Below are 26,704 nucleotides of genomic sequence, written 5' to 3'. Positions count from 1 at the left end.
TAGTAAATGTTTCATACTGCTGTGAAACAAAATTGAAATCAGCCCAGTGGAAAAGTGAACAGTGAAGAAGGTCAACCTGGAATAGAGGGCAATAAATAAAATGATTGACTTTGCAGACCAGACTGCTGTGTTCAGTATGAGAGTGGATGTCATTCTCTGGAGTATTTAAAAGGCTATCAAGCAGGTGGTCATTGGAAGTATGATCACATGCTTCAAAAGAAGAGAGAAAAAAAATCTCAAAATTATAGAGGTTATTAAATGCCACTAACTCATTAACCGATATATGTGTATATATATATATTTAAAATATATTTAAATCCCTCTATATTCAAATAGCTTCATGATTCTCCTAAGACAAATAAAGTGACTTTTTCTAACTCAGTTTCTTCTCATTTATTAAAATCTATTTGTTACAGTTACCAAAACCACAAATTAATTAGATGAGGCATAGCGTTGTCCTCACCTGGACACTTCCAGTCTATCCAGTAATCTATATGTGTGAATATATACATATACAGCTAATAGAATTGTGAGTTTGTATCACTATGAATTCTTATAAAGCAGCAAAAAATAACACTTTAGGCATATGACAATCAAATAGACTTAGACAGAAAGATGTCATTCATATGCAAATGGATAAGAACTGAATGCTGAAAGCTCTTTTATAATTCCAGAAGTTTATATTGCCCCTCTTTTATGATTAATTTTCCATGACAAATTTTAATGCATGTGATGCTTTTGATGTGTAAAAAGGGCGGGTAATGATATCTTGAGGTATATCTAAAATAGAGTGTGCAGTCATGGTGATATCTTTCTATAAATACAGAAGTAAGAAGGCTTAAAAAACAGTCCAACAAGCTTCTTCCAACAGTGGAAAAATATTCTTGAGGTGAGACAGTTCTTTCCATTTATTTGCTGTGTCAACATACAACTGTGCTCCAATGTTAAAAAAAAATAAATCAAAAATTAAAAAGGAAAATAGGAATCTTGATAATATTATTTAAAACTACCCAAAACTAATTTTACACTTCACTTAGTAAAGCTGAAAAACTAGTACACAATAACCCACAGTGCTCAATGAGTGTCTCATTACGCTTATTGGGTATGTGTGCAATTCATCTAGTGAACTGCCCAGAAGTCCCTCTGGGACTGCATTTGTTGGCTGTACAGGCAATGAATCTGTAAGTAGCGGTCCAGGTGTCACCAGACTGCATTCTCCAAGACACATGGATCAGCTTAGTGTATTAAGCTGCCCAGCAGCATACTAACAGACTTGGTCATGCTGTCTCTTTCTTGCATTCCAGCTGCAGTGTGCAGACATGCATATAATACCTCCTCAAGTTCAGTTGGGTCAGAAACAGACCAGTAAGTCTTCCATCCACCCTTCAGTATTGAAACTGCCCAATGGTCTCTGCCATAGTAATTTTCTCTCCAAGCTCTCAAGAAAACAGAATTCCTTAGCAGCCTGAAAAAAACTCTTGAAAAATCAACTGGGAGTACTGAGAAAGACTAATACAACTGAGGAAACTCTCAAAAACCTTGAACTCATTCAGCAGTAAGGGAGCAACAGATAACAGACTACTGAGAAAGGCTGAATATATTCGAGTCCATGGGGCCAGATAGGATTCAATGCGGACAGCTGCCCTTATGAAGCCAGTCTACCATCAGGAGAAGTCCCTGATTGCTGGAAAAAGGTTAAGACTACGCTTATATTTAAAGCAATACGTTAAGACGTGTGAAGAATTAAAGATAATACACTTCATGAAACAGGCACCAGGGTCTTGCAGCAAAAGCAGACATGTTTACCTTGGTAAACAAAGTGAAACCCTCTGGCTGATGCCCCACTCTTAGCACTGAATCGCAGAAGAATTTGATTAGATGTAGCCAAAGGCAATGTCTCTCCTACAAACGGAAACAGAAAATAAATTATATACTCAAAACAGAAACAAAACTTACAGCTCTTCGGTATGGAATCAAATATACTGTTAAAATACATAGTCTTATGTTTTCCTCTGTAGTTAAAGGAAATATAAATAACATTGTACAAAATTAAATTTACCATTGGAGGTTTGAAAACTTTTGTCAAAATAAAAAGACTTCCTGATTGAACAACATAAGCCTTCTGACATTTACTGCAGGTGTTGGAACTAGAGGTCGAATAAACTACTTGACTTGAGAACCCTACTGCCACCTGGGGTCAAAATCATTAGAAGAATTTTTAGTTAACTCTTTTCTGTGACTGAAAGCTTTGCTTTGAAAAACACATTAAACAATTAAAAATATTTGAAAAATGCCACAGGGATCTTCATGGGATGTTTACCATTTTAAGACTAAAACTGAAATGCGAGAGAGCAAATCCTTGACTTGTTTTATGTAGTGGCTTCAATAAAATATATGATCACACATGAACTATGTTATATTATTAACTTTCTTATAGCTTTGCAAATTTTACTTCTGACTTGAGGATTAATAAAGATGTTTAATATACTTTATCTCCTTTCCTGACAGATCTGTCAGGAGTCACGATAAGAGTTCAATAATGAAACACTACAGACAAAAGTGCAGTACTTCTACACTGCAAGGATTCCACTCCATATGACTACTGTTTTTATTCTCGCTGGACTGTATCAACCCACATTTTATAAAATTCTACTGAAATTAATGATAATGCACTAATTTAAAATATATTACTAGGTAAATAGGATTTATAATTCTTTCACTTTTTTTAGTTTTATATTATTGTAACTAGTGATTCCATGTAACAGAATCCTACTCTAGATCACTGTAAATGAGATATGTCACTTGGAATAAATAAAAATCACAAGTGTAAGTTTTTTTCAAATATTTTCAAATGTCTTCTGTGAAAACAAACATTAGCTTCAACTTACATAAAAGTTTGATGCAGTAAAATTTGGTGCTTGGATGATTTTTCTCTTAAATTTAAAAATTTTAATTTGTTTTGCTGCTGAAATTTTACCAGTAATTAAACAAATCTTAAAATTTGTTTGTGAACTCTTCTTATGACAGAAATAGCTAGGATTCACCACAGGGAAATATTGAGTTGAGTTTTTCAAATAATAATATACTTTCTAAAAATCAAATAGATATATTACATTCTTTTCAAATGAAGTATCTCTCCAGTTATTCAAAGTTAAAACCAAGAAGCCATGAAAAGCCCTGGATTGCAAAAATCTTAAACTCACATATAAAATTTCCTAAATACTAGGACTGTATGACAAAACATTCACAGCTGCAGAAATATATTTATATATTATCCCCTGGAGATGAACACAGTTACTATATATATGCATACATTGGAAATTCTGACCATGCTGAAATTCATATAAGCTTAATTATGATTTCATAAGGTCACCATTTTGCTATAGTTACCTCAATGCAACAGCTGACCTGCTTTTAGTCTAGGTGCTTGTTTGCATACAGATAATTGCATTTTGTAAATACAAGTAATTTGTGTTTAAATTGGCCATTCAGAATATGTAGATGTATAATCCAAAAAGTTTAGAGGCAGAGAAGATAATTATACCATCCAGTCTGCCCTCTTACATAGAATTCTGAGAATTTAATTCAATTATTTCTACACTTACCCCAGTAATCAATTCTTGCCTAAACCATATGTTCCAGAATAAATTCTTGATTCAAATATTTAGAAGGGTGTTCCATTTCCCTTGGCATCCTGTTCCAATGACTTTATTTCCAAATGAAATTCATAACACTGTCTTGATTTATTTTTTTTCATACTGAGTTGTGTGAGAAATGTGTACTCCTTTTACTTTATTAATTACCTGAATGAGATCCAGACAGTGAACTAAGAAGTCTAGCCTGAGAGTTTTCTCCATCAAATAATTCTGCCACATCATTCAAAGCTGTCTGAAAATAGGCAAATTGTCCAAATACAACTGCATTCAGAAAAAAAAAAAAGAAAGAGAAAAAAAATAAAAAGAGAGAAGATAAAAGAACTTAGTCTTTAAAAACAAATTTAAGGACATATTTTTGCTTGTCTTAGTTACCAGTGAATTTCTGCATGGATCTTTCTAATTTACTTTATTTTGTGTCATGATAGAACAGTTGCATTAAACTTATGTAATAAGAATACTATTTGCTTTTCCTTACTTCCTTATTTTTTTATTTAAAAAAAAATAATTATTAAATCACACTTTCCCCAAAACTATGATGTCCATTCAAATAAACTTTATTCCTTATTGCCTAGGTACCTATGAGAATAAGGAAACAGAATATCTAAAAAGAAATGTTTTTGCCAAAATGACATTACCAACCTTAGCAACTATTAAGCAGCATCTATTATCACATATGATTAGTTGCTTTTCTGGTTTTAATGCAAGATTTTTTAAACTTACTGATTTGTCAATTTTTTAAACTTTGCATTAGTACATATTTTATCAGAAAGTTATAAAAGCTGATCAAATACTAAAAATACCAATGTGTTACCAGCTTTGTCATACTGCTACACTTAATTTACACTTCAACTGTACATAATTAAAAGTGTATTAATAAATTGTTTAATTATACAACATGTCTCAACAGTAAATATCAAAGGGTTCACTGAATTCAAATATCATATAGCAATTGAAACATGAAGCAGTAACCCAGTAAAACCAAGCCAATGAAAATATTACTTTGTCATTCTAGCCACGTGTATTTTATTTACATCTGAGACATTACAGGTTTTATTGCATATAGAAGGTACCAAACGCATTTAACTGTTGTGAATTCATTCTTTTGGTAAGCAAGTAGTAAAATGGATCAATCTTATTGTTATTTGTCTGGATTTGAACTAGAAAAAAACAGCTTTTCAGAAAACCACACCCTACATACAATTGCACAAGTTTTAGAGATTTTGCCCAAGTATTTTGACATACTGAAATAATCAGTTTTGTGATTTCTCATTTCTGGTAGTTTTGTGTAAAATTGCTTCCATACCCTCCACTGTACCTTTTAAATGTGATTCTACTCATCTTGCCCTTGTTAAAACATGAAAAAGAAAAAGCTAAAATATAAGAGGAATATAAAAACTTGGGGTTTGACACTTGATTTTACTTCGCAGGAAGCTCGAATGCATGATGATGAATAACGTAATCAATGAAGGTATGCTGAATACACTTGGATAGCAGACAGAGATGGCTTAGCTGAAATCTATTGATTACTCTAGGGAGAAGTAAAAGGTCAAAACCCTAGAATCAATTTCCATGACAGGACAATATTTATTTCTTATAAATAATTGGCAATATATTGAAAATCTAAGATCATTATTACACATAAAGGATACATGAACAGTAGAACAATGATAATGATTGATAAATCAATAGAATAAATTCTTACCAAATTCTTTAGGGACAGTAATTGAATAATGGCAAGTCTGTCCAGCAGTGTAATTATGAGGATAGTTTGGTGACAAAACAACTCCCTCTGATCCAGTATACTGCCCTCCACATGGTGCTAGAAAAAACAGAAAGAAACATGTTATATTAATTAGATTGCCTGTAATAGTTAAGTCCGAAAAAAAAAAGGCCAAAGATTAAAAAGTGACAGTTTACTGGTTTTGGTTTTGTTTGGTTTTCCTGTACTGAAATATATAATGGTTCTTTCTCAGGATATAATTTTTAATATAATTTATTTAAAATTAGAATACATGAGAGTTGTACTTGACTACAAGTATTCATATTGGACTGGAAGTATAAATTATTTAATTCAAAGGTACTGTAAACACAGAATTTATGTGGGGTTTTTATTTTAATATCTTTCTATACCTATCCATGTTAAAAAAAGCTCAGGAAAAAATATAGTACTACATAAAAAAATGGCACAGTACAATTATCTTGTGTCTCAGAGGAATACATAGATACACTGACAGTACCCTGCACAGAATGCCAAGGATTCTACTTTGTGAAAGTATGCTTGAATTTCTTTTTTTTTCATAACTTCCTAGATGATTATGAAAAAAGCACATAGATTATATGTATAAAAAAATCTTCAGCTTCATATGTATATAAAAAAAGAACTGAAAGATTAAGAGAAAGAGAAACTTTTTATAGCTACAGAATTAGCAAGGAAAATTTCATTCTAATATAAGAAACAAAGCAAATCAACATTACCCTACTGTGGGCATCTTACATATAGCAGATTATATTTTAACAACTGCCTGGAAAGTAGCTCTGAGAAGGATCTGTGGTCCAGGTAGACAATGAGGTCATTGATCTGGGGCTATGCACAGGGCTATACCCTGTTACCAGCTCCTGGCTCTGCTGACCTGGCTCGTGTTGTGGAACTGTGCCTAGTGAGTGAGGGCATAGCATGTGCTTTGGACATCCTTGGCTCCCAGCCCTGGTGGAGCAGGGAGCTCCAAACCCTGCTCTTTCTGCTTCCTGATAGGTCTTTAAAATCACACTTGAAATATCTCTGCAAGTTTAACTTCCTTATACAGGCAGCAATTAATATTACAAATCCATGTCTTCTCTTAGCAGCTTGTATGAATTATTCAAAAATCCAATGTAATGATAGAAGATAACAAGTTTGATCTGTCAGTAGGTGGAATAGGATTATGTGGCTGAGGTGAAATTCAAATATCATAAGGAATCAGTTTATGCCATGAATTTAAAATCTTTGTATTTCCTTCTCTTCTTGTTTTGAAGATACCAGAAACCAAGCCATGAAGTCTATCTTCTATTTACCAGATGAAATTCTCAAGTCATGAACACTTCACTGGAATGAAAGTATGTCACTTAATTTAAAACAAGTTCCAAAGTTATGGAGTTGTAGAAATGTTTCCTTCTAAATTGTCTTTTCCTATAATTAAAAACCTAAAACTTTGCAGGAGGTAATTTTTCAACATAAATAAATCAGTACTTTATGGTAATTAACTGATATATGTAACTCCCTTTTGATTTGTTAAAATTGTTCCCTATATATACATATATATATACAACAGAAATGCTGAAACATGGGATAGAGGATAAATTAGATAGCCATAGCTCTGAGATGTCATTTTAATTTTCTGCCTCAGTAACCATAATTCTTATTCCAAGGTGACAATTAACGCAGTCTTGAGATGCTTGTGATATCTATTCTAAATAACACTGTGTGTCTAAAGAAACTTACATATTACATTGCAGTCAGCATATGAACATCTGTTGATTCCAGAGTTTAAAGATATTTTTAAATATTTGACTAAACTATAGTCCAACATTCATCATAATTCTTATTTTTTTACCTCAGTTTTTTTATACAAATTATATATGTAGAAATAGTCTAAACAGCCTCAGTGTCTGAGAAATTGAATTCACCTAGGGGACCAGGGAAATGGTAAGAAAACAATACATACCATTACAAGATGGCAATGCTCTGTTCCATGCTGGCTTTCCATCTGTGCCAATTACACATGTTATAGTTGAAGGATCAATAATTTTATATCCAGAATCACACTGATAAGTAATAGTTGAACCAAGCTTAAAGTCTGCTCCTATTCTTGTTCCATTCATGATGTTTCCAGGATCAAAACAAGCTTCCCGTGGTTTTTCTGTTAAAATGAATTACAATAAATCTAGATACACTTTCAATTTAAATTAAAAAAAAACAAGGAACAATAATCCATGTTTTTTTTCCAGTCAGTTTAAGTTTTTAAACAGCTTATTAATGTATTATTCATGTTTCTGTATGCTTATTACAAGATAATGGATGTTTTCATAAAATTGGTTATCTGGCCAAGGAAATGGTAATGAGAGGATCTAAACAAAAGCATTTTCTTCCTACTGTTTGTTAGTGGAACCCTCCGAAAGCTGAATGACTCTAATAAAGTTTAGTATTGTAGAAGAAAAATGGTCACTTCTGGAATTCACCACTTCTATATGCACATTGGTGACAAAGGGAAGACTAGGGAAAATATGGGTCCTCTCCAGAAAGAATTGGGTTCCCCTGGTTACCTGGGACATGGAGAAGGCAACAAGGGCATGTAGTGATAGGAAAAGGGGGGCTGGCTTCAAACTGAAAGAAAGGTTTAGATTAGAATAAGGAAGCAATCCCTCAGCATAAAGTACTGAGGTACTGGAACAGATTGCCCACAGAAGTTTTGGATGTCTCCTCACTGGAAGTGAGACTAGGTTGGATGGGGCTTTGAGCAACCTGGTCTAGTGCAAGGTGTCCCTTCCCATGGCAGGGGAGTTGGAACTAGATGATCTTTAAGTACCTTCCAACCCAACCATTCAATCATTTTAAAAATTCTATATAAAATATTGAATAATGTATTTAAGAAAAATATTTAATTATTAGGCACAAACACACGGTCCATTGAGTACAATAACTTTTTTTAATATAGTGTTCTGTTCTTATATCTTTTATTTAATTATAATTTTGTTTCACTTCCAGTTGCATAAAGCCACACATATGCTGAGAACAAAAAATAGACATACAGTGAGAATGTGTATGCACATTTTCAGTGGGCATCTTTATGTCTTTGTCTCCTGCTCAACTTTCCACTCTCTTTCCTTGTAGGTCTTACAGACTTCCTGGAACAAATAGTTTTCCCATTTTTTTGATATTTTGTTTTTACAGGAACAGTCTAAGACTTTATCTATGGTAATAAGACAATTACTTTGTGAAAAAGAACCATGACAACATGGAGAATAATGCATGATGCTGGACAACTGATGAAGACTAAATACGTAAATGATTTTATAGTTATTTTTCACTCCCTTCTCTTTTATAGGTATATTATTTTATATTCCTTAGATCTTTTTGCTCCTTCATTTGTAACATGTACATTAATATGGTTTGCTTCCATTGTCAAGAATAAGAAGCTGAGGCAGCACCTTTGCTGCTGAAAAACAGTTGATAAATCTCAGCAAAGATTATAATCAAGCCAGGGACAACATCTGTGATCAGAAAAAAACTGGCATTTTCAATGAGTGTCTGGCTTTAATAAATAGGCAGTGTAACCCAATCTCTGCCTAGTAATAGGCACCCCCGCAAAAAATACAAATACTGTCTGGTAGTATTTACTCAAAAACGCATTTGCAAATTCAAAACAAACTGGGAAGGAAAGTGTATTGGTGTGTATTGAGAAGAAAGAAGCAGTCAGGTAGTCTACTTGAGTAAGACAATTCCATTATTCTAAAACTATTTTCCAAATGTTAATTTTGATGTACATCTTCTACCTATTTTTGTTTTCTGCAAGATGAAAACATGCATAAGTGATGTGAAAGACATTTCATAAAATAGGATTTCTGTTTTCCTTCATATATTAACAGAAGATTTTTAAAACTTACATCAATATATCAAGGTATTTGGTAGTTCCGTGTGAGTACATATAGAAGTAAATGGATTTGAGTCTCAATTAATACTAAATAACATTCTTTTCTGTTCATATTTTCATAGCTTATGGTGAGAACAGTACCTTTATAATCAATGGCAAATCCTGACATTCCAACAGAAGCATCGCTGCGAAAAGCCAGAAACAGACTGTTGCCACTGCTCTCTATTCTTTCAGGAGCATGCGAGCCTTGAAAACTGCCAATTAGAGGACTGTTGGAATCTTCTCCTTCATAAATATGTAGAAAATCATAACTGGGTTCCATATTGAAACTGAAAATAAAGGGAAAAGAGAATTAAGTCTTCATTTCTTTTTAATGAGTTAAACATTACTATGACTGTGGCTGCCAGTCTTCTGCCTAACACATTTTTTCTCCAGAAATAAATGCTTATTTAAATATGATTCACAGTAAAAATTTACTAACTTTCAATGGAGTTCTTTTTACCACTGATTGGAACATATTCAGCTTCCCAAAATCCCTCATGCATATCCTCCTACCTATCTTAAATACTTAAGATAACAGAATCACCTGCTTTGGAGAGGTTGCCTCTTACCAGTGCTCAGAGGAATGATCCAGGCAACCAGCTGAAGTAAACCAGCAAAAAGCAACCAGCTTTTAGCAGGCTAAACTGGATGATATTAAATCCTTTTATTACAAACATAAGTTTACCATTCTAGAAACAAGATGCTTTCACATAAATAGACCAGTATCCTGGAACTTGCATTTGTTCTTACCCAAATTATACCAGACAATTATGATAAATTAATGTGAATTAACACTATTCTCACTAAACCATCTATATTATGCTATATTTGATGACATCTATATGTTTTACAAAATAATTATGAAAATAATATGAATGGAATGTCTTTCAGAGGATTGTAATTGAGATGAGTTCTGAGACAACATAAAGATAAATATCAAGCATTTATATGAGAAACAAATACAGAACTAGATAAAACGATATATAAGGAACATTGAAGAAAACATAAGAAAAGTAAAACTACATTAAAAACAGGCAAGGCAGGGACTCAGTCAGGTGAGTGGATTTTTGTCTTTCTATCTATCTTTGTAAAACAATATAAAAAAATCTTTTTCCCAAGTGTGATGATCAGCAATTTTTCTTTCTATTACATCAATTAATACTGTTAGATGCAAATCTTTACAAATTATGTAAGACAAAAGGAATAATATCTTTACCTAAGAAATCAGCAGAAAACATCTCTGTAATGTCAAACAGAAATGGCTTCATATAATGAATGATATTTTATGCCCCATTTTCAACAGGTAAGAGAAGCCAGAAAAAAGTTTTGAAAATTTTGCTAAGACAGATAATTTTTAGTTGAGAGTTAGAAGAGTTGAAAGGAATAGAATACTAAAGACCGCAACCAAGGCAAAGCAAATTGTATAGAGCAATGATTTTTAATCTTTCTGTAGCAAACACACATTTTACAAAGCATATTGCATTCTCAGTCCACATTCTCATCCTATGCAGACACTGCTGTCTCCTTAAAGCCAGTTCCTTTAGAATAGCACAGCGCTGAGGTGTAGCGTATTGCCTAGGAATGAAAAAGTTTGGGTAAAATAAACAGAAAATGGTGTGTTAAGAAAGTAGATTTTGCAGATATCAAAGAATGATTACTGCTCTTGGTCATCTGCAAAGATCTTGGGTGTCTGGGGAGGTCCCTGCTGTCTGGAAGCTGGCCAATGTTATTGTTATTTACAAGAAGGGTATAAGAGAAGACCACGGGAACTGTTAATCTAACTGCAGCTACTGGAAAGTGTGTGTATTACTGGGCTGCAATTATTCAGTAAATTTATTGGAAGTATAGCATAAACGGCAAATTTCATTATACTGCTCATATCTGTAGTCCTTAAAATAGATTCCACAAATCTGAATACTGTGTAACTGCAAATTTCTTTCATCTTATTTGAAATGGAGCATTTGAGCTGATTATTTATACAATCCACAGAAATATGCTATTTACCACACCTATCATGTGACATCTTCAAGAGTGTAATTAGTGGAGTACTATTCTCATCCCTTAATTCTATTTGATCAAATACCTGAAGAACAGAATTATCATATTCCTTATTATATAATTTCAAGTACCTTATTCTTTGGTTCTATAATTTTGTGTCGACCAATAGTTTTTAGAAAACACACTGAAATCCAAAAATGAAAGAAACTGGATTATTTTTTTGTTTAGGTGTTGTTTGGTTGTTGATGTTTTGGTATTTTGTTTTTGTTTCAAAGAAAAGGTGCAAATATTACACAGCAAAATTCTGAACATGCCACCATCTCTTTTTAAAAGAATCACAATTGATCACCATTCCACTGAAGTCAACAGCAATGTTACCATTCTTAGTTTTAAAATCATGCTAAAGACATAGTATCAGAAAATGAAAAAATATGCATTTGCATCCATAGATATAGCAAGCAAGGTGATTATATAGGACTGATTCAAATAGAAATTATAAACTGAACACATTAATATGACTATATCCCTGAACTTCAAATTTGTGGTAAAAATCTATGCAATGCATATAGGTTGATTATGGAACACTGAGTAAATAAAACTCCTTTATAATTATGATACAATATTATCTCAATGTCTTTTATTTCTTGATTAAGGAGAACTTTTTTTTTCCTGATCTATGCTCTTTGGGCAAAGTATATTTAGCCTGTATTTCTAAAAACCTTTAAGAATGACTTACAGATAGAGTTTCTGCTACAGCTTAAGTCTCTACTATTAGGCACGATAGCATAAATTTAGCATTTCTACATTCTTTTTCAAAGATTTTTATTTCATATGTCACAAAAAGTTTTATTCTTCAGGGATATATTTGGTAGCAAAAGTACCATTAACTATACTTTTTTATTTTACATTGTTTGGAAACAATGATATAGCACATATTAGATGTATGCTCCAGAACTTAGCCAGAGAATACAATTAGAAGCTTTAAGAAACTATAAATAATGCCATTTTTAGATGTGACGTTTAAAACTCTTTAAAACAGAGGCATTCATGGAGAAATGTTACCTTTTGAATATCAAGGCAATGACAAAGTCAGGGTTTACTTTTATTCTCCAGTCACATTCTTTCCCAGGAGGATAAGGCTGTGGATAGTTAGGTGATAAAATAACTCCTGCTGGGCCTGTCAGGTTTCCTCCACATGCAGCTGTCACAATGTAAAAAGAAATATGGTCACGTTAAATTCACAAGCACACATTAGCTGTTAAATAGGAGTAAACTGACTTCTACATTTACCGAAACTAATAATATTTTTACAAAACTCAGAGCTTTCCCACTTCCAGTTTTGCTATTTTCCCGATCTCAGTTTATATTCAAAAGTAAAATAGGAAAAGTTCTTTCAAAAGGAATAAAAATATGAAGTTAAATAGGATGTCACCTATATTTTTGCTATTACTTAATCCTGCCTCTTTCAAGCTGAAAATTTCTTATGTACTGGAAGTACTTTAAGAACTGGAAAAGCTCAATAGTAGGACTCAGGATCCAGTTTCTTTTGATCATGGATGTAGCTCAAAACAGTTTGATTCACTCAATAAAGATACTACCCAAATCAAAAATCAAATACATTTATTTAGTGACCATAAATTGAATGTGGCTTTTAAACAGATAAGGAATCCAACTCTCTGAGATGATAATCATGTAGAAGTGTAACAAAAAAGTACAGTAGTCAACACAGACTGCATCTACCTTACCAAGTCAAGCAGACTCAGAGAAACACATTTACAGCACAAAACAGTTGGTACTAAGGATTTGGAACCTACATTAAACATTTTAAAGAATGTGGTGGGGAGTTTCATTTCACTTATAAATCAGCATACTGAAATAAGGACTTATGAAAATTTTAAAATTACATAAGAGTTTTACAGAATTCTTAAGGTTTCTACTATTGTCATGCCAACAGTAAAGATTACTTTAATCTTCTTTCCCCTTCAAAGTGACCTTGAGTATGCGGAAAAATAATAATAATTATGTATATATGTTTTGTCCCAAAGGATCCTCTTTTTCTTTCTATCTTATTTCCTCCTTTTGTGTTTGCTTTGTTAGGTTTTGTTGTTTGAGGTTTTTTTACTAGACTGTAGAGAACCACAGAGAGATTATATTTGATATTTAAAGTAAAAATATGAGTCTTCTAGATCAGATAGGTACCAGATATATTTTATTTTAATTTTTTATTTAATTATTTTTAATTTTTGAATGATCCCAGTAGACTTCGCAAGAATTTTCGTACTGCTATTTGTACATTGCACACAAGGTATCCAGAAGACAATATTCAGATTATATAGTACTCCAATTACGTTACATGATATGGTCTCAGAGAAACTATCCTGCATTGTCCTGAATCCTTCACAGTATTTTGTCTTTAGAGAAACAGAGAGACTGCAATTGCTTGAGGATTTGCTGTTTTGGAAAGTGCCTCTCCAAATCGCTTGTAGAAAGAAAAAACATTATGTTTATTCCAGTGCTATTGTGTTTGTTTTTTAGGATTGTTAAAATAAGTCTTCATTTAATTATAAATCAGTACACAACAAAATAACAAGGATTTAACAAATTACTATGCCTAGCAGATAAATTTCCAAAGATGTTGATTAATCTTAGAAGAGCTACACTGTTGACCTTAAAATACATTTCAGCAAGACTTCCAAGCCTGTATTTATGAGTCTACTGACCAGAACCAAAGAGGAACTTTTATACCATCTAGATCTATGGAACCAAGATCTCCCACTCTCTCCTAGTGCTATGGAAATATATCTAATTTCTTTCAATAGCACTGTCACTTGTATCCTCTTCTCTGCATCTACTTTTCCCGATGAACATCCAGCATCCAAGGGATTGCACAGGATGACAATTTAATCTATAGGATAACTCAGAAATTTTTCAGAATAAATAATGGATTACAATTTATATAACTGAAGTATTACATAGAAGACCATGCTAATGAGAGTATTGCAACAAGAATTTTATTTTTTAATCCAAATCCTAACTTCTGTTTATTTCTATTAAACTTGGTCAATTTCAAACTTGTGCGAAGTTTAAGGATAAAACAGAGTAAGAAAATCACAGCTAAAGATGGCATTAATCTAGAGAATGAGGCTGACATTATCCACAAGTACCAAATAACAGCTCTGCAGAGATCATCACTCCAGCATGAGGACCATGTGCCCAGTAGTTGAACAAGAAATCCAATCTGTATTAATCTTAAATAGAGACTAACATCTTATCTTATTACCTATGCATGTAGGAGGATCAGGTTGCCAGAAGAATCGGTTATTCAGTTGCACACATGTAATTTTTGCCTGTCCTTGAAGTTGATAGCCAGGGTCACATTGAAAGGTGGTAGTGTCTCCAGGTTCTCTGCTGTCTCCATATCTAGTGCCATTCTGTGGTGTCCCAGGATCGTTACAAGTTGATGCAATAGAAGCTGTAAGAGAATGATGAAATAAAAGCTGTAAGGTGTAGATACTTACCATCCATAATTAAATGCACAACATTTTCACATTAGCATTCCAACCACAGACAATATTATTTACTCTTTGGTTAATTCAGGAAGGAACACAGCTGCATTGGGCAGGACACATCTCCAGGATGAAGGACCACCGCCTCCCTAAGATCGTGCTCTATGGTGAACTTGCCACCGGCTGCCGCATGAGAGGAGCCCCAAAGAGGAGATACAAGGGCTCCCTGAAACATCTCAGCCTTGGCCATATTGATCAACATAAGTGGTCTACTCTGGCCTCCAATCAGGAGGTCTGGAGACACACCATCTATAACGCTGCTGATGCTTTTGAGAAAGCATGCAGGATCACTCTGGAGGGAGAAAAGACAACACAGAAAGAATCGTGTCTTGCTGATACCACCTAAGGAGTCCTTTGCAACCAGACTTGTCTATCTCATATTGGCCTTTTTAGCCAAAGCGCACTTGTAACAAATGTGGGTAGAGCCCTCCCCAAATCTTTGTTCGCAAAGCCTAGTCATGATGATGATGAATACAGGAAGGCATTTTGTTTCTTTATTTTTACAAGAATCTGCCCACTGAGAGACACTGTGATTATTTTGACTGCCTGCCAGTATTTTTAGTATAAAATATGGCTTGATTTTGTCCAGTTAATGCATCAAAAGAGCTAGTAACTACTTTTCTCACTTTAATATTCTGGTTATGAAAACAGATTTGATGCCTTTTGAGCAATAGGGTAAGTATCATAATAAAAATATTTTTTATGCTCTTATTATCCTGCAGCATACAAATGCTATATTTACCAATATGGCTGAATCAAATAGTAGTTTATATAGCCCTGAATTTTTCATTTCGGGGGAAGAAACACTTTTTTATAGTTCACTTAAACTGAATTTTGGCAAAATATCTCACCTACAATCAGTCTTCTGTATTAGGATATGGATTTTGCTTTCTAAAAAAAAAGTGTCAAATAAGAAACAACCATGGTTTTATGCATGTTTTAACAAATAGGGGGTCTCTTAGATAAATCACAAAAACTGTAAAACATCTCTATATAAGAATTCATAGGTTACTATAATTAACACACTAGAAACAAAGAAACTTTGTTTAACACTGTATTAGTCTTAATCTTTTGGCCATGTTTCCATTCCAAAACAGTAGATCTAGTAGTTTCGGATGATTCCTATATGTAAATGAGGTAAAAGATATGGCAGGTTTTTTAACTGTGTTGAACTTTTTTCCACCAGAATTTATAAGCATCAATCCAGGAATTAAAGCAACAACTGTCACTAGTAATGAGTACTGTGTAAACATTCCCCAGGCACCATTCTGACAATTTACCTGACATCCCAAAGTAGTGCAGTTTACTAAATTGTATTTGACCACAGGGGAATGAAAGCATGGTCATCACCTCAGGGAAGTTTTTCTTTATTTGATAGATATCAACTGCTCTAAAAAATGGATTGCTCCAGTGCATATCTGTTAAGCAGTTGCAATTCTTTCAAGTAAATGAGCCCAAGCCTATCTCTGTCATTAATTATTGTCTTTTTTTTCAACATATCTTGGAATAGATTCATTTTCTCCTTAAAAGCTCCTTAAAAGGTTATGCGATATAATATCTCAGCAAACAACATTTTGCCCATTTTGACTGTGTCACATATGCACTAATTAAAAAGGACTGATGCCTTCTAATATTAATTTCACTGTTAATCTCCATTTCTTATGTATAAAGTTCTAAATTTTAAAAATTATCACAGATATTTAATAAACATCGAAATTCTCTTTACACTTTTGGTCTTGGAGCCTTAGAAGTTATTTTAATAACTTTTTTGTTATGCCAGATACACTTGATCCTAATTAAACAGAACACCAGACATTTAAGCATGGATGTGTCATTTAGTAAAGTGAACATTTAGACAGACTCAGCTTCTCAACTTGCCTCCTTTCCAAGTTGTTTTACTTCTCAAGAATCCCAAGACGTTTTGTAACTGCATGAAAATTACAAGTCTGATATTGCTTCATTTGGTATTGTGCAAATATCTAACAGGTATAGAGGTTAAATGCATTAATAAGAAATCCAGAAATTAAAAATCACTATTTTTATGTCACCGCTCTTCTTTTATAACAGTTGATAAGTAAAATATATACACTGTAAAACAGGGAAAGCAGTAACTACATTTTAGACCTAAGGATGCTAAATCAAACCAAATTACAAAGTTAGACTCTTAAGAAATGACTGAGAAAAAATAAGTGCCTAAAATGGCATAGAAAGGGGAGGAGATTTGAATGCCATTAAGGTGGAAAAGAACTAAATTGCTGCTTCTCAGCTCTTGCATATGTTCTCTAAGCTTTAAGCTACATGATATTCAGTGAGTTATAGAGTAATTCTCTGCACAGATTTCCTCTCTCTTACTGTCTCATCTACTCAGAGAGGAACAAACCTCTGTGTATATAAAATATGGAACTAGAAGTAGGTGCCAGAAGAACAGACAGCTGGGAAAACCACAGATTGCTAAGGAGATTTCAGACCTCCATATGTAGACAACCACTGTGTCAAGACTCCCTGTTTTAATTAATTAATCTTTCACAATCCCATTTTAGATTTTATTTTGGATTTGGTCGCCAAATTATACTTTCAAAGTTGATTTAAAACTTCATGGAAAATAAATAGGAGACTGTTTTTGAGACTATGACACTGTATATTTTGTGTGTCTGTAGATTTGTGAGCAATATGTTAGAGTTTTGTCTACTTTATCTTTTTACTATTGTTCTAAGTAATTTTGTTAGCCTGCATTCTATCGTACCTCTAGGGAAGAAAAACATCATCTTCATCCATATCATTTTCACTATGTCTCTTGTAACAATCATGTGATACATTTGCTGTAGTGTTGTGTAGCAGACACTATTTTTTTCTAGTACACATGGTTAAAGAAATACTACAGACTTTTTAGGAGTTAGGCTTGTAAATTGCACAAGCTTTTCCTGTTTAATACATTATGCTTGCATAATAATAAGAGGCTTGAGAAAGATTTTTGTATATCAAAGTTGAGACATTGTTCGTAGGATTTACAGTGATTTCAGACTAACAAACATTTCCAAATGTGAAAGAGTAACATTTGTTCTCTAGAAAGGAACTCACATAACATGTCCAAATGTACAGACTAAGAACTGTCCAAATTAGCATCAACCACCTATTTAAATGTCCTGTATTGTCCAAAATGTAAAGAAAAAGGAAATCCAAATGCCAGTGCAGCCCCTTTCATAAAGTCTGAAGTACAGAAGCTCACACGTCTAGAGCTAATCATCAAAGTAATCTGCAAGATTCATTTTTGCTTAGTTCCACAGCAACCAAATGAAAACCTATTACCCTCTATGAGGCTGAGGATGTCTTCCCCGGGCCATAGATTAGATGATGGATAGGAATGCATCGACAGAGTTTCATTACTATGTTATTGTAAGCATGCAATGCAACATTTCTAACATCACAGACAGCAAGAGAGAAACTGAACTGTGAAATTATTAAGTTACAGACTTTAAAAGGGAATCTTGAATTCCTGCATCTTGTGTCCTTTTATTTTTATTTTAACAAGGGATGTCTTCATGGACTTCATTTTCATTGAACTCAACATTTATTTAGTTAGTAAGGCAGATATTTGATTATGCATGTGTAAATTTCTTTTAAAGCATACTTTTGTGCTAACCCCCTTTTCCCAATAATTTAATTGTGAACCAATCTGGAACAACTGCACAATGAATTCCAGCAATGAATTCCAGCAATGAAGATTCTGTCACGGAAATACTTATACTATTTAAATGCTCAGGCCATGAGGTAAGTGATTAAAAGATATCTTAGAAATAAAAAAGGAATTTTCAAGAAACAGTTTAAGATAGGTGACACAGTTACTGTGAGAGTTGCTGTAGACAAATAAATGATCAAACGGAATTACAGAACTGAACAAAAGCAGTCATCATTGCTTAAACAGATTTGTCAGATTAAGACCAGTGTCATTAGCTACTAACAACTGCTAGTGGTTAAACTTTTGCCAGAGGAAGTAAGTTGTCAACAGATATGTCAACATCTGACAGAATAATTTCCAAATAATTATTCTAATTAACTGCTTGGTGTAAGTTGTTTGGTTTTTATTATCATAATTGTTAAGTTAAAGATTTAGTCAGGCATCTTTAGTTGTTGTTGCTTATATCTGCATTGACCTCAAGAGCAACATTTAAAAATACTCAGAGAAGAAAAACAACAGAAAACCAAAAATCGGACTGAAGCAACTATACAAATGCCTTTGTTTTGTATATTCGCTTTTAGTGAAATGAATGTCTCAAGTTCTTCTAGTAAGATAGAAATATTAAAATAAATTGAGAAAAAACTTTTTGTTACTTTGTTAATGATTTGCTGGTTGTTCTATATTAGTTAAAGAAGCTAACATTTTTCTTCATATGAAAGAAGAGATAGATTGCTAGATACATTCTTAATAGTGTATTCTTACAGGATACTATAGCTAAGACAGGTAGGTATAGAAAATTATCACAGTTGATTTTGACTCTAGAAAAGCAAGGCATCTGCAAAAATGGTTGTCGTCTTTTTTTTGATTTTAAGAATGTTAATAATCTTTTGACGTATTATTGGCCTTAAGGACTAAAATCTATAAAACCAACTGAGGGACTATAAATGCATCATTTAGCTGAAGAAAAAAGGCTAGAATTTAAGTGTAGAACTAATATTAGGTATTGTTTAACTAAGGTTATCAGAGCCTGTAAGAATGACGATATGACTAGAAACCGCTAGTGCTGTTCCTATCATCTGTCACTTCTATTTTTTTTGCTAAATATCAAGTAAAAAACTTATATGGTTAGAGATAAAAAACTCAAAATAAACTTTGGGTCAATAAAAACAATGGAGCATCCACTAGTATGGATGGGCTTTCAGAAGTCTAGAGCAGCGGATGATTAAACATTCAGGGCAGGATTGATCGGCTTCAACACTATTCTCGTTCAAGATGACTTATAATATCCAAGATATCAACACAAGACTGGAAGATGGGAGCAAAGACTTATGGCTGTGTGACCTTCTGCAGTGGCAGATGGAGACTAGCCAGGATATCTTATGGTATCTCAAAGGAAGACACCTGTGAAAGACCTGCCCTTAAATTTCCAGAAGCTTGAAAATTAGCATATGTGAGTATATCTAGACCTGTAGCTGATAAAAAGAAAAATGCAACCTCAGATGGACATTTATCCCATTTACCTTAGACACATAGGACAGAATTAAGCTAGGTTAGAAAACATTTTTTTTACAGTTAACTTATGCAGCAATTTTTTGCTTCCAGTAACTTTGTTTCTTGCAATAAAGAAGTCAAATATCAAATCTACCCATACCCTTCTTGTTTTTCCTGTTTGTATTGACACCAGAAAGAGTTGGTTGACATCCCTGGCTTGTAACACATAGTTTAAATGTATTTAACCCCCAGAGTAAAGGTCAGTTTTTTACAGTGACCTCCATTTTTTTGTCCTTTTATGCACGACTAAATGATAATTAAGTTTTAATGAAAAGCATTTGACTGATTACAATTAACATAATCACTCTTGTCAGTTCATGTCCTTGTACTCTACATGCTGAGCTGAGTGGGTAAGACAGGGCACTTTAAACCATGTTCAAACATTTTGAAACAGCCAATTATATTTTTTTGCATTAAAATACCTCTAATTACATTTATAATCAACAATAAGTAATTTATAGGTGGTATTTTCTGATCTACCACACACTATCCTTTCACTTTTTTTTAGGTAGCTGCAGTAAAGATATTTTAGAGTGCAAAATATAGAGTAGTCAGCACAATGAAACAAATTCTCTAGCTGAAGATTAGCACTTTAATGTTTTGTGTTTAAGTTGTTCATTTGACCTGATGCTCTCAGATGTATATCCTTTGCATCATTCCAAAACGATGTAGACATTTGTCCCAATTGCATAATCCAATACAGAAGTTGCATTATTGCAGGTTTTTCAATCCTGTGCAATACTGCACCTGAAGTTTACTTCTTCAATTGTCATTAACAAATAAAGGAAATATAGTCATTAATAGATGCAACACTTGAAAATTCTTCAAGTGACACAAAGAACCAGAACTTCATCAGTTACCTTCCTAAAACTTGTAATAAAATGTCTACGCCGTCTGCCATTGCCAGAAAAAAAAAATTAAGAAACTTAGGAATCTTTTATACATTGAGTTACAAACTACTGAAGTACTGAAATGTCAATATTCTGTGAGGCTTTGCTCTAAACTGCCCTACAGTTTGAAAACATGCACAGATCCTCAGCCATAGATTAATTACTTTAAATCCTTTACAGATCAAGGCCACAGTGGTCTGCTCATTGCCTCGAGGAGACTAAATAAACTAAGCTCTGATTTTTTGATGAAATAATTAAACATTTACTTCCATATATTCCTCAAATCTTATTTTTTACTCCTTACAATTAAAAGATTAATAACACATTCCACTTGTCAAGTAGAGTGAAAAAAAATTTATTTTTCCTTTACTTGAGCTGAAGCATTCAGCTCTTCATCACTAATTCCAATTAATTCCAGTAAGACATATTCTGCAATTGCCAGCTTGATAACTCAGTGGTATTACACCAAGGTGGCAAAATTGGTTCTTCACTCTCAAAGTATTAAATTGTCTTCTACTTACTATTAGTATCACTGAAGGTTAAGGAACATGTTGACAAATCTAACTGCTTAAATATTTCTATCCTACCAAAACCTGTGCATAAACTTATAATTATTTTCATACAATTCAACCTTAAGTGTGTTCGCTAATCCTAATAGAGGAAAAAAACACCTTTATTTCCACAAATGTAAAATTTATCTCTTTTTTCAAAAAAACCCCATGAAAAGCAGCACATTATACTGCACATTTTTCAGAAGTTTTGGAAACATTTAGTCTGCTCTTCATCTTTAATTCATTTTTCATATTTTTAACTAGGATTTTAGGGCTAGTGAAAGAGTCTGTTGTTGTGGGAGTGGGTACAGCATTCAGAAAAATCATGCAAAATGAATTAAACAGGTAAATGTAAAATGCATTATTCAGAGGCTAGGAAGCCCCAAAAGTTTATATTTTCATGCAAATAATAATGACTGAAAGCTTATTAGAACCCTTTACTTCTGAATGACTATGTGTCTATAGAGAATAATTCTTCTACTCTCAACAATTTTATTAATTCATAATTTTCCTATGTCCTGAGCAGAAATACACTCACATACATTATATATAGACATATAAGGATGCAACAACTGAGTTAAAGACAATGATATTGTCTCCCTGCAGTCCTACCCTCAGTCTTTAACATTTCAGTCAGAATACCATAGAAAAACTCCACTTACTCAGTTTTACAATATTGATCACTTGTGCAATATTGATCATAGCTTCTCTCTGTATAGAGGAGCTTTCCCTTTCTACCTGAAGATAAATTTGATTAGTTTAATAGTAATATTTAAGTGTATTTCAATATGATGATATCTAAAGAAAATTCAGGGAGAAAAAAACTCCGAGGCAAATTAGTTTTGGCAGTGAGATAAGGAAAGGATTTTAATTTGTGCCTAGGCATAAAGATGACGTGATGCTTGCATCCCCCCGTGTACAGTTGTTACAGTTTATAATACTGTCTGTCCAATCCCAGATGTTTCCACCCTGTGGCTTTTGCCCCGGTCCTCCCTCATCCCACCCCCTGGGAATTGGGGCTAGGGGTTTTTTGAGACCACCTCTTCATCATCTTCATCTTCTTCAGGGTACAGAGTGCACACAGTCACCCAGTTCTTGACTGTACTTTTGTGGTTTAGGCCAAGGTACAAGTGTTCTCTAAACAAAATAGGCCTACTTTGACAAGAGACTAAACATTTTCTAATGGAATTCAGAGGATATTGAAATGGGGAGCATGGAATGGGGTAATACGGGTTGAGGAATGTGTAAACTACTGTGCTAAAGGGTGAGAGATATAATACAGCTACTTCTAATATCTACTTCTACTATATAACTACTTATAAAGCTTATAAAAATTAGAAAAATAAAAAAACTAAAAGGATCTTAAGGCATCAATGGTAAGGTGTATTTTATGCTTTGTTTAATCATTTAGACAAAGAGTTTAAGGTCATAAAAATGATGCATCCAATGCATCCACGCAAACAATGTTTTGAGAAAAAGAATCCAACTAATTTAAGGAATAAATATGTAATAATACATTATTAAGTAGCACTGGTAGGAACATTTAAAACTATTTGCACAGAAGAAAATTCTGTATGTACAGACATGTATTGACTTATTAAATAATGCTAATTAGATAATGCTAGGCATGTGGTTACCGTGCAAAACAAGGAATAAGAAAACATAAACATTCAAAGCAAATCCAAAAATTCTCCCTAGTTGTAGTTATTTGCAAAAATATATAAAATAATTAAAATAATATAATCTCTTTTCTTTTAAAGACTGAGGAAGCTGGATGATGAGAAACAGTTAACATATATGGGAATAACATATATAAATAATTTATGTACTTATTGTATTTGAGATGAAAATAAATATTTACATACTTGAAAACTGAATCGAGAAGCCTGATTTGCTGATGAAGAAATCACTGTCAAATTGTAATGTTAATGAGTTGAAAGTGCTGTGAATATCCTCTGGAAGAGCTGAGCCACTCCATTCTTTCAGAAGTATGCTACTCTCAACAGGCCCATCCCACACCTTCAAGATGTCATGAGCGACCTCAGTATCAAAAACAATAAAATGCAGACTGCAAAGAGAAAGTAAGAGCACTGTACATTATTTATTAAACACAATTACACAAAACTGCAAGCAATCATTCCCAAACTGTAGTTTCAAGATGCTGTGTAGGACTGAAGAAGAGCTCATGGTCCTGCAGAGTTATCCAATTTTTCTGTTGAATGAGCTGATTTTGTGAGAGATGCAATTCTGTTCAAAAAATATCTGAATTACAGAAAACGCCATTAGGGCATAAGTCCTTAAGACTTAATTTTTAAGTCCATAAATTAACTTATTTTTAGGATAAATATTTAAAGGTATAAGAACTATGATTTCACTATTTTTATTTAAATGAGAACGTTCATTTGCTTGAATTATATGCATTTAAAAAACCCCAGTAGCTACAGTAGAACACATAGCACAAGAAGCTCTGTTAGCATGGCATTTTCTTTCCTATACAAAAAGAGAAAATGCTCATATATTTTGTCTTTGTTAAAAATCATATAATATAAAATTGTATTAGAATAATCTCTATTATCTCCAGATGAAGAATTATATTTATAAAAGTGTTTAGGAATGTTATGTAATTAGTCAAAATATTTGCATTGAATTCAAGTCCTGACTGCTTACATTTTTAACACTGAAGAAATCTAATAGGTAAATATCAAAACTTCTTTTTTCATTTGTTTCAAATAGTTGTGTGTTGACATTTCTTCATCTCATTTGTCATTAACTGGAAATCATTAATTTGAAAATTGTGATTTAAATGAAAAGCATGCTTTGAAATGACCTACGATACAGTGAATTCAATATTTGGCTTAGTGAAACAGGATTACAAAAAAAAAGAAAAAAGGAAAAAACCTCCCAGTGAATAGCTTGCCATTTATTTATATTGTTCTGCATGTGGGTCCTTTCCAAATCAGAACATTCTGTGATTCTTTGATTATAATGTTTGTCTTCCAGAGCAACACATACTGACACCCTACTTCCTGGGAAGTGGCTCGCCATCACCTACTGACAGGAAGTAGAAAATAAATACTTTGTTTTCCTTTGCTCCCATGCAAGCACAGCATTTGTTTTTGCTTTATTAAACTGACTTTATTTTGATTCACAAGGGTTTTTTTCGTGTTATTTTCTCCGTGTCCCATCCTGCTGAGGAGGGCAGTGATAGAGTGGCTTGGTGGGCATCTGGTATCCAGCCAGTGTCAACCCACTGCAGACCTTTTCAGAGCCCAGTGTGAGGACTGAGATAATATCAGTTTTGTATTAAGTGTGCTATAGCTGTGGTAGTAATTGAATGGCAAGTTCCTGTGCAGGTCATGGAGTTTGTTGGCTTCACTGCTTATCTCTTTATTTTGCTGAGTTTGGCAATATGTTAATTCAAATGACGGCTCTGTGCTTTGCCCTGGCATTGATGGCCTTGCTGTGCTGGGGGAGCTATCTTGTGGAGAGGATGAGGGAATGCACCTCCATTTTCCTACCTGCAATCAATGTGGATTTTCTTATTATGCAGGTTCTGGAGGTTCTTGTTCACCCCTATGTGAGCTGTTTAATACTATTGACTAACACTGTAACTTATTCTGGTGTTCGTGGAATCTCATGTTGTTCTGGTGTAAAAGAAGACAACTTTTGGGCAAGGTGATACTCAAAACACATCTTGAGTGAGAATTTGGGCAAATTCCTAGGCTGATTGTCATGTCCTGTATCCTGGGACTTTACACCTGAATGGGCAAGCAACCCTGGTAAACCAACATGACGCCTCCCTCCCCAGTGAAAATCAGCAGCTTGTGTATAAAAATGTGAGAATGTAAGGCATAGATTAAAATTTATAAAATACTGAAGTCAACAATAAATACCGAAATTAAGCATGTACCTTATTGTCTTTCCTGGATCTGCTTCAATAATCCAAGTGCAATGAAGATTGTTGTCATATGGCGCTGGGTAACCAGGGGACAAAATGCGCCCTGATGTAGCAGCATGAATTCGACCACCACACTCAGCTACAAAATAAGGATTACATTTATTTGTAACAAGACCATATTAATTTGCACTTCCATTTTCTGCCCATTCCACTACTCTGTGTTTTCTAAAAAGTTAACAGAATGACTTGTGTACTCTGAAGAAGTACACACAGATGCAAACTAGGACATGTATATAAGTTAAAAATGCACATATAATGATCTCATTCCTACCTTGTTATAAAGGAATAAAGCATACTTCTGTGATTATGTTACTAAACTTACCAGAGTAGTTCAATATGAATTGAGACTACAAAAGTACAATTTTCGCATCAGCAAGATAGCAAAAATGTTTCAGAAATACCTCATCTAACATGTTTGCCTTTTCTAAGTAACACTGAATGTTTGAATTCAACTTTACAACATGGAATTTTGTAATTAAAATAGCTTTCTCTGTTGTTCTAATGTCAAAATGTTTATAGTTTAATGTTTTTCAAGTTGCTTCCATATAACCTCAAGTTTAATTAGATCAAAAAGCAGTTAGGTATTACCTAGCAATCTCCTTTAGTATTTAAAAAATTAAATGCCATATGCTTGCAAAGTGAAAGAATAAATTAGAAAGCTATGACTTGATAGTATGCCATGTCTGTTTTAAAAGAATTTTATCAATGCTATCTTTTTGGAGAGACAAATAGCAGTGCTAAGCATTCTGAAGCAAATTATTCTTATGTTGCTTGCTTAGAGCATCATGCTGTTGTCTGGCCAGTATAAAGACGCCTCCGATGAAAAGAAACCATGTAACAGCCACATGCCAATGAACCAAAAAGGATCAGTGACTCTTCAGTTAAGTGATTTACTTTAATTCCTACTTATGCATGTCGTATTCCTAAAATATGCAGAATAAGCACACCGTAAAATCACCACCTCCAAGAATATACTATTTAAACAACTATATTATAACTGATAGAAGTGACTTATATTCAAACAAGTCCTATAATCTTCTAGAGAAGTAATTACAAGAATTCACTGGTTTTCTTTTTTAACATTTAGAACATAGGAAAAAAATTAAAATGAGTGTTAAGACCAATACAGCAGTGTATCACTAAAATGACTAAGTGTAAAATATGTAGAATATGTCTATGAATAGGTTTG

At 33.3% G+C, this 26,704-nt stretch overlaps 1 protein-coding gene across 3 annotated transcripts in view; it reads right to left on the bottom strand.

Annotated features, from left to right (window-relative positions):
- Positions 1-26,704, bottom strand: part of CSMD1 (CUB and Sushi multiple domains 1) — a 1,092,404-nt gene that overhangs the window by 167,708 nt on the left and 897,992 nt on the right. For all 3 annotated transcript variants that reach the window (XM_039385566.1, XM_039385564.1, XM_039385565.1), the window contains exons 25-33: positions 25,468-25,594; positions 23,423-23,625; positions 14,604-14,795; positions 12,386-12,524; positions 9,425-9,612; positions 7,358-7,552; positions 5,359-5,475; positions 3,804-3,917; positions 1,807-1,902 (exon numbers count right to left, since the gene is read on the bottom strand). In XM_039385566.1, coding sequence (XP_039241500.1) covers positions 1,807-1,902; positions 3,804-3,917; positions 5,359-5,475; positions 7,358-7,552; positions 9,425-9,612; positions 12,386-12,524; positions 14,604-14,795; positions 23,423-23,625; positions 25,468-25,594 — 1,371 coding nt within the window. The remainder of the gene's footprint in view (positions 1-1,806; positions 1,903-3,803; positions 3,918-5,358; positions 5,476-7,357; positions 7,553-9,424; positions 9,613-12,385; positions 12,525-14,603; positions 14,796-23,422; positions 23,626-25,467; positions 25,595-26,704) is intronic.

The sequence above is a fragment of the Pipra filicauda genome, unplaced genomic scaffold, assembly GCF_003945595.2.
Source record: "Pipra filicauda isolate LSUMZ 115617 unplaced genomic scaffold, ASM394559v2 scaffold41_size5083284_pilon, whole genome shotgun sequence".
Classification (NCBI taxonomy): Eukaryota; Metazoa; Chordata; class Aves; order Passeriformes; family Pipridae; genus Pipra; species Pipra filicauda.
The sequence above is the reverse complement of the archived record's forward strand: the minus strand, read 5'-3'. Positions and strand labels throughout refer to the sequence as shown.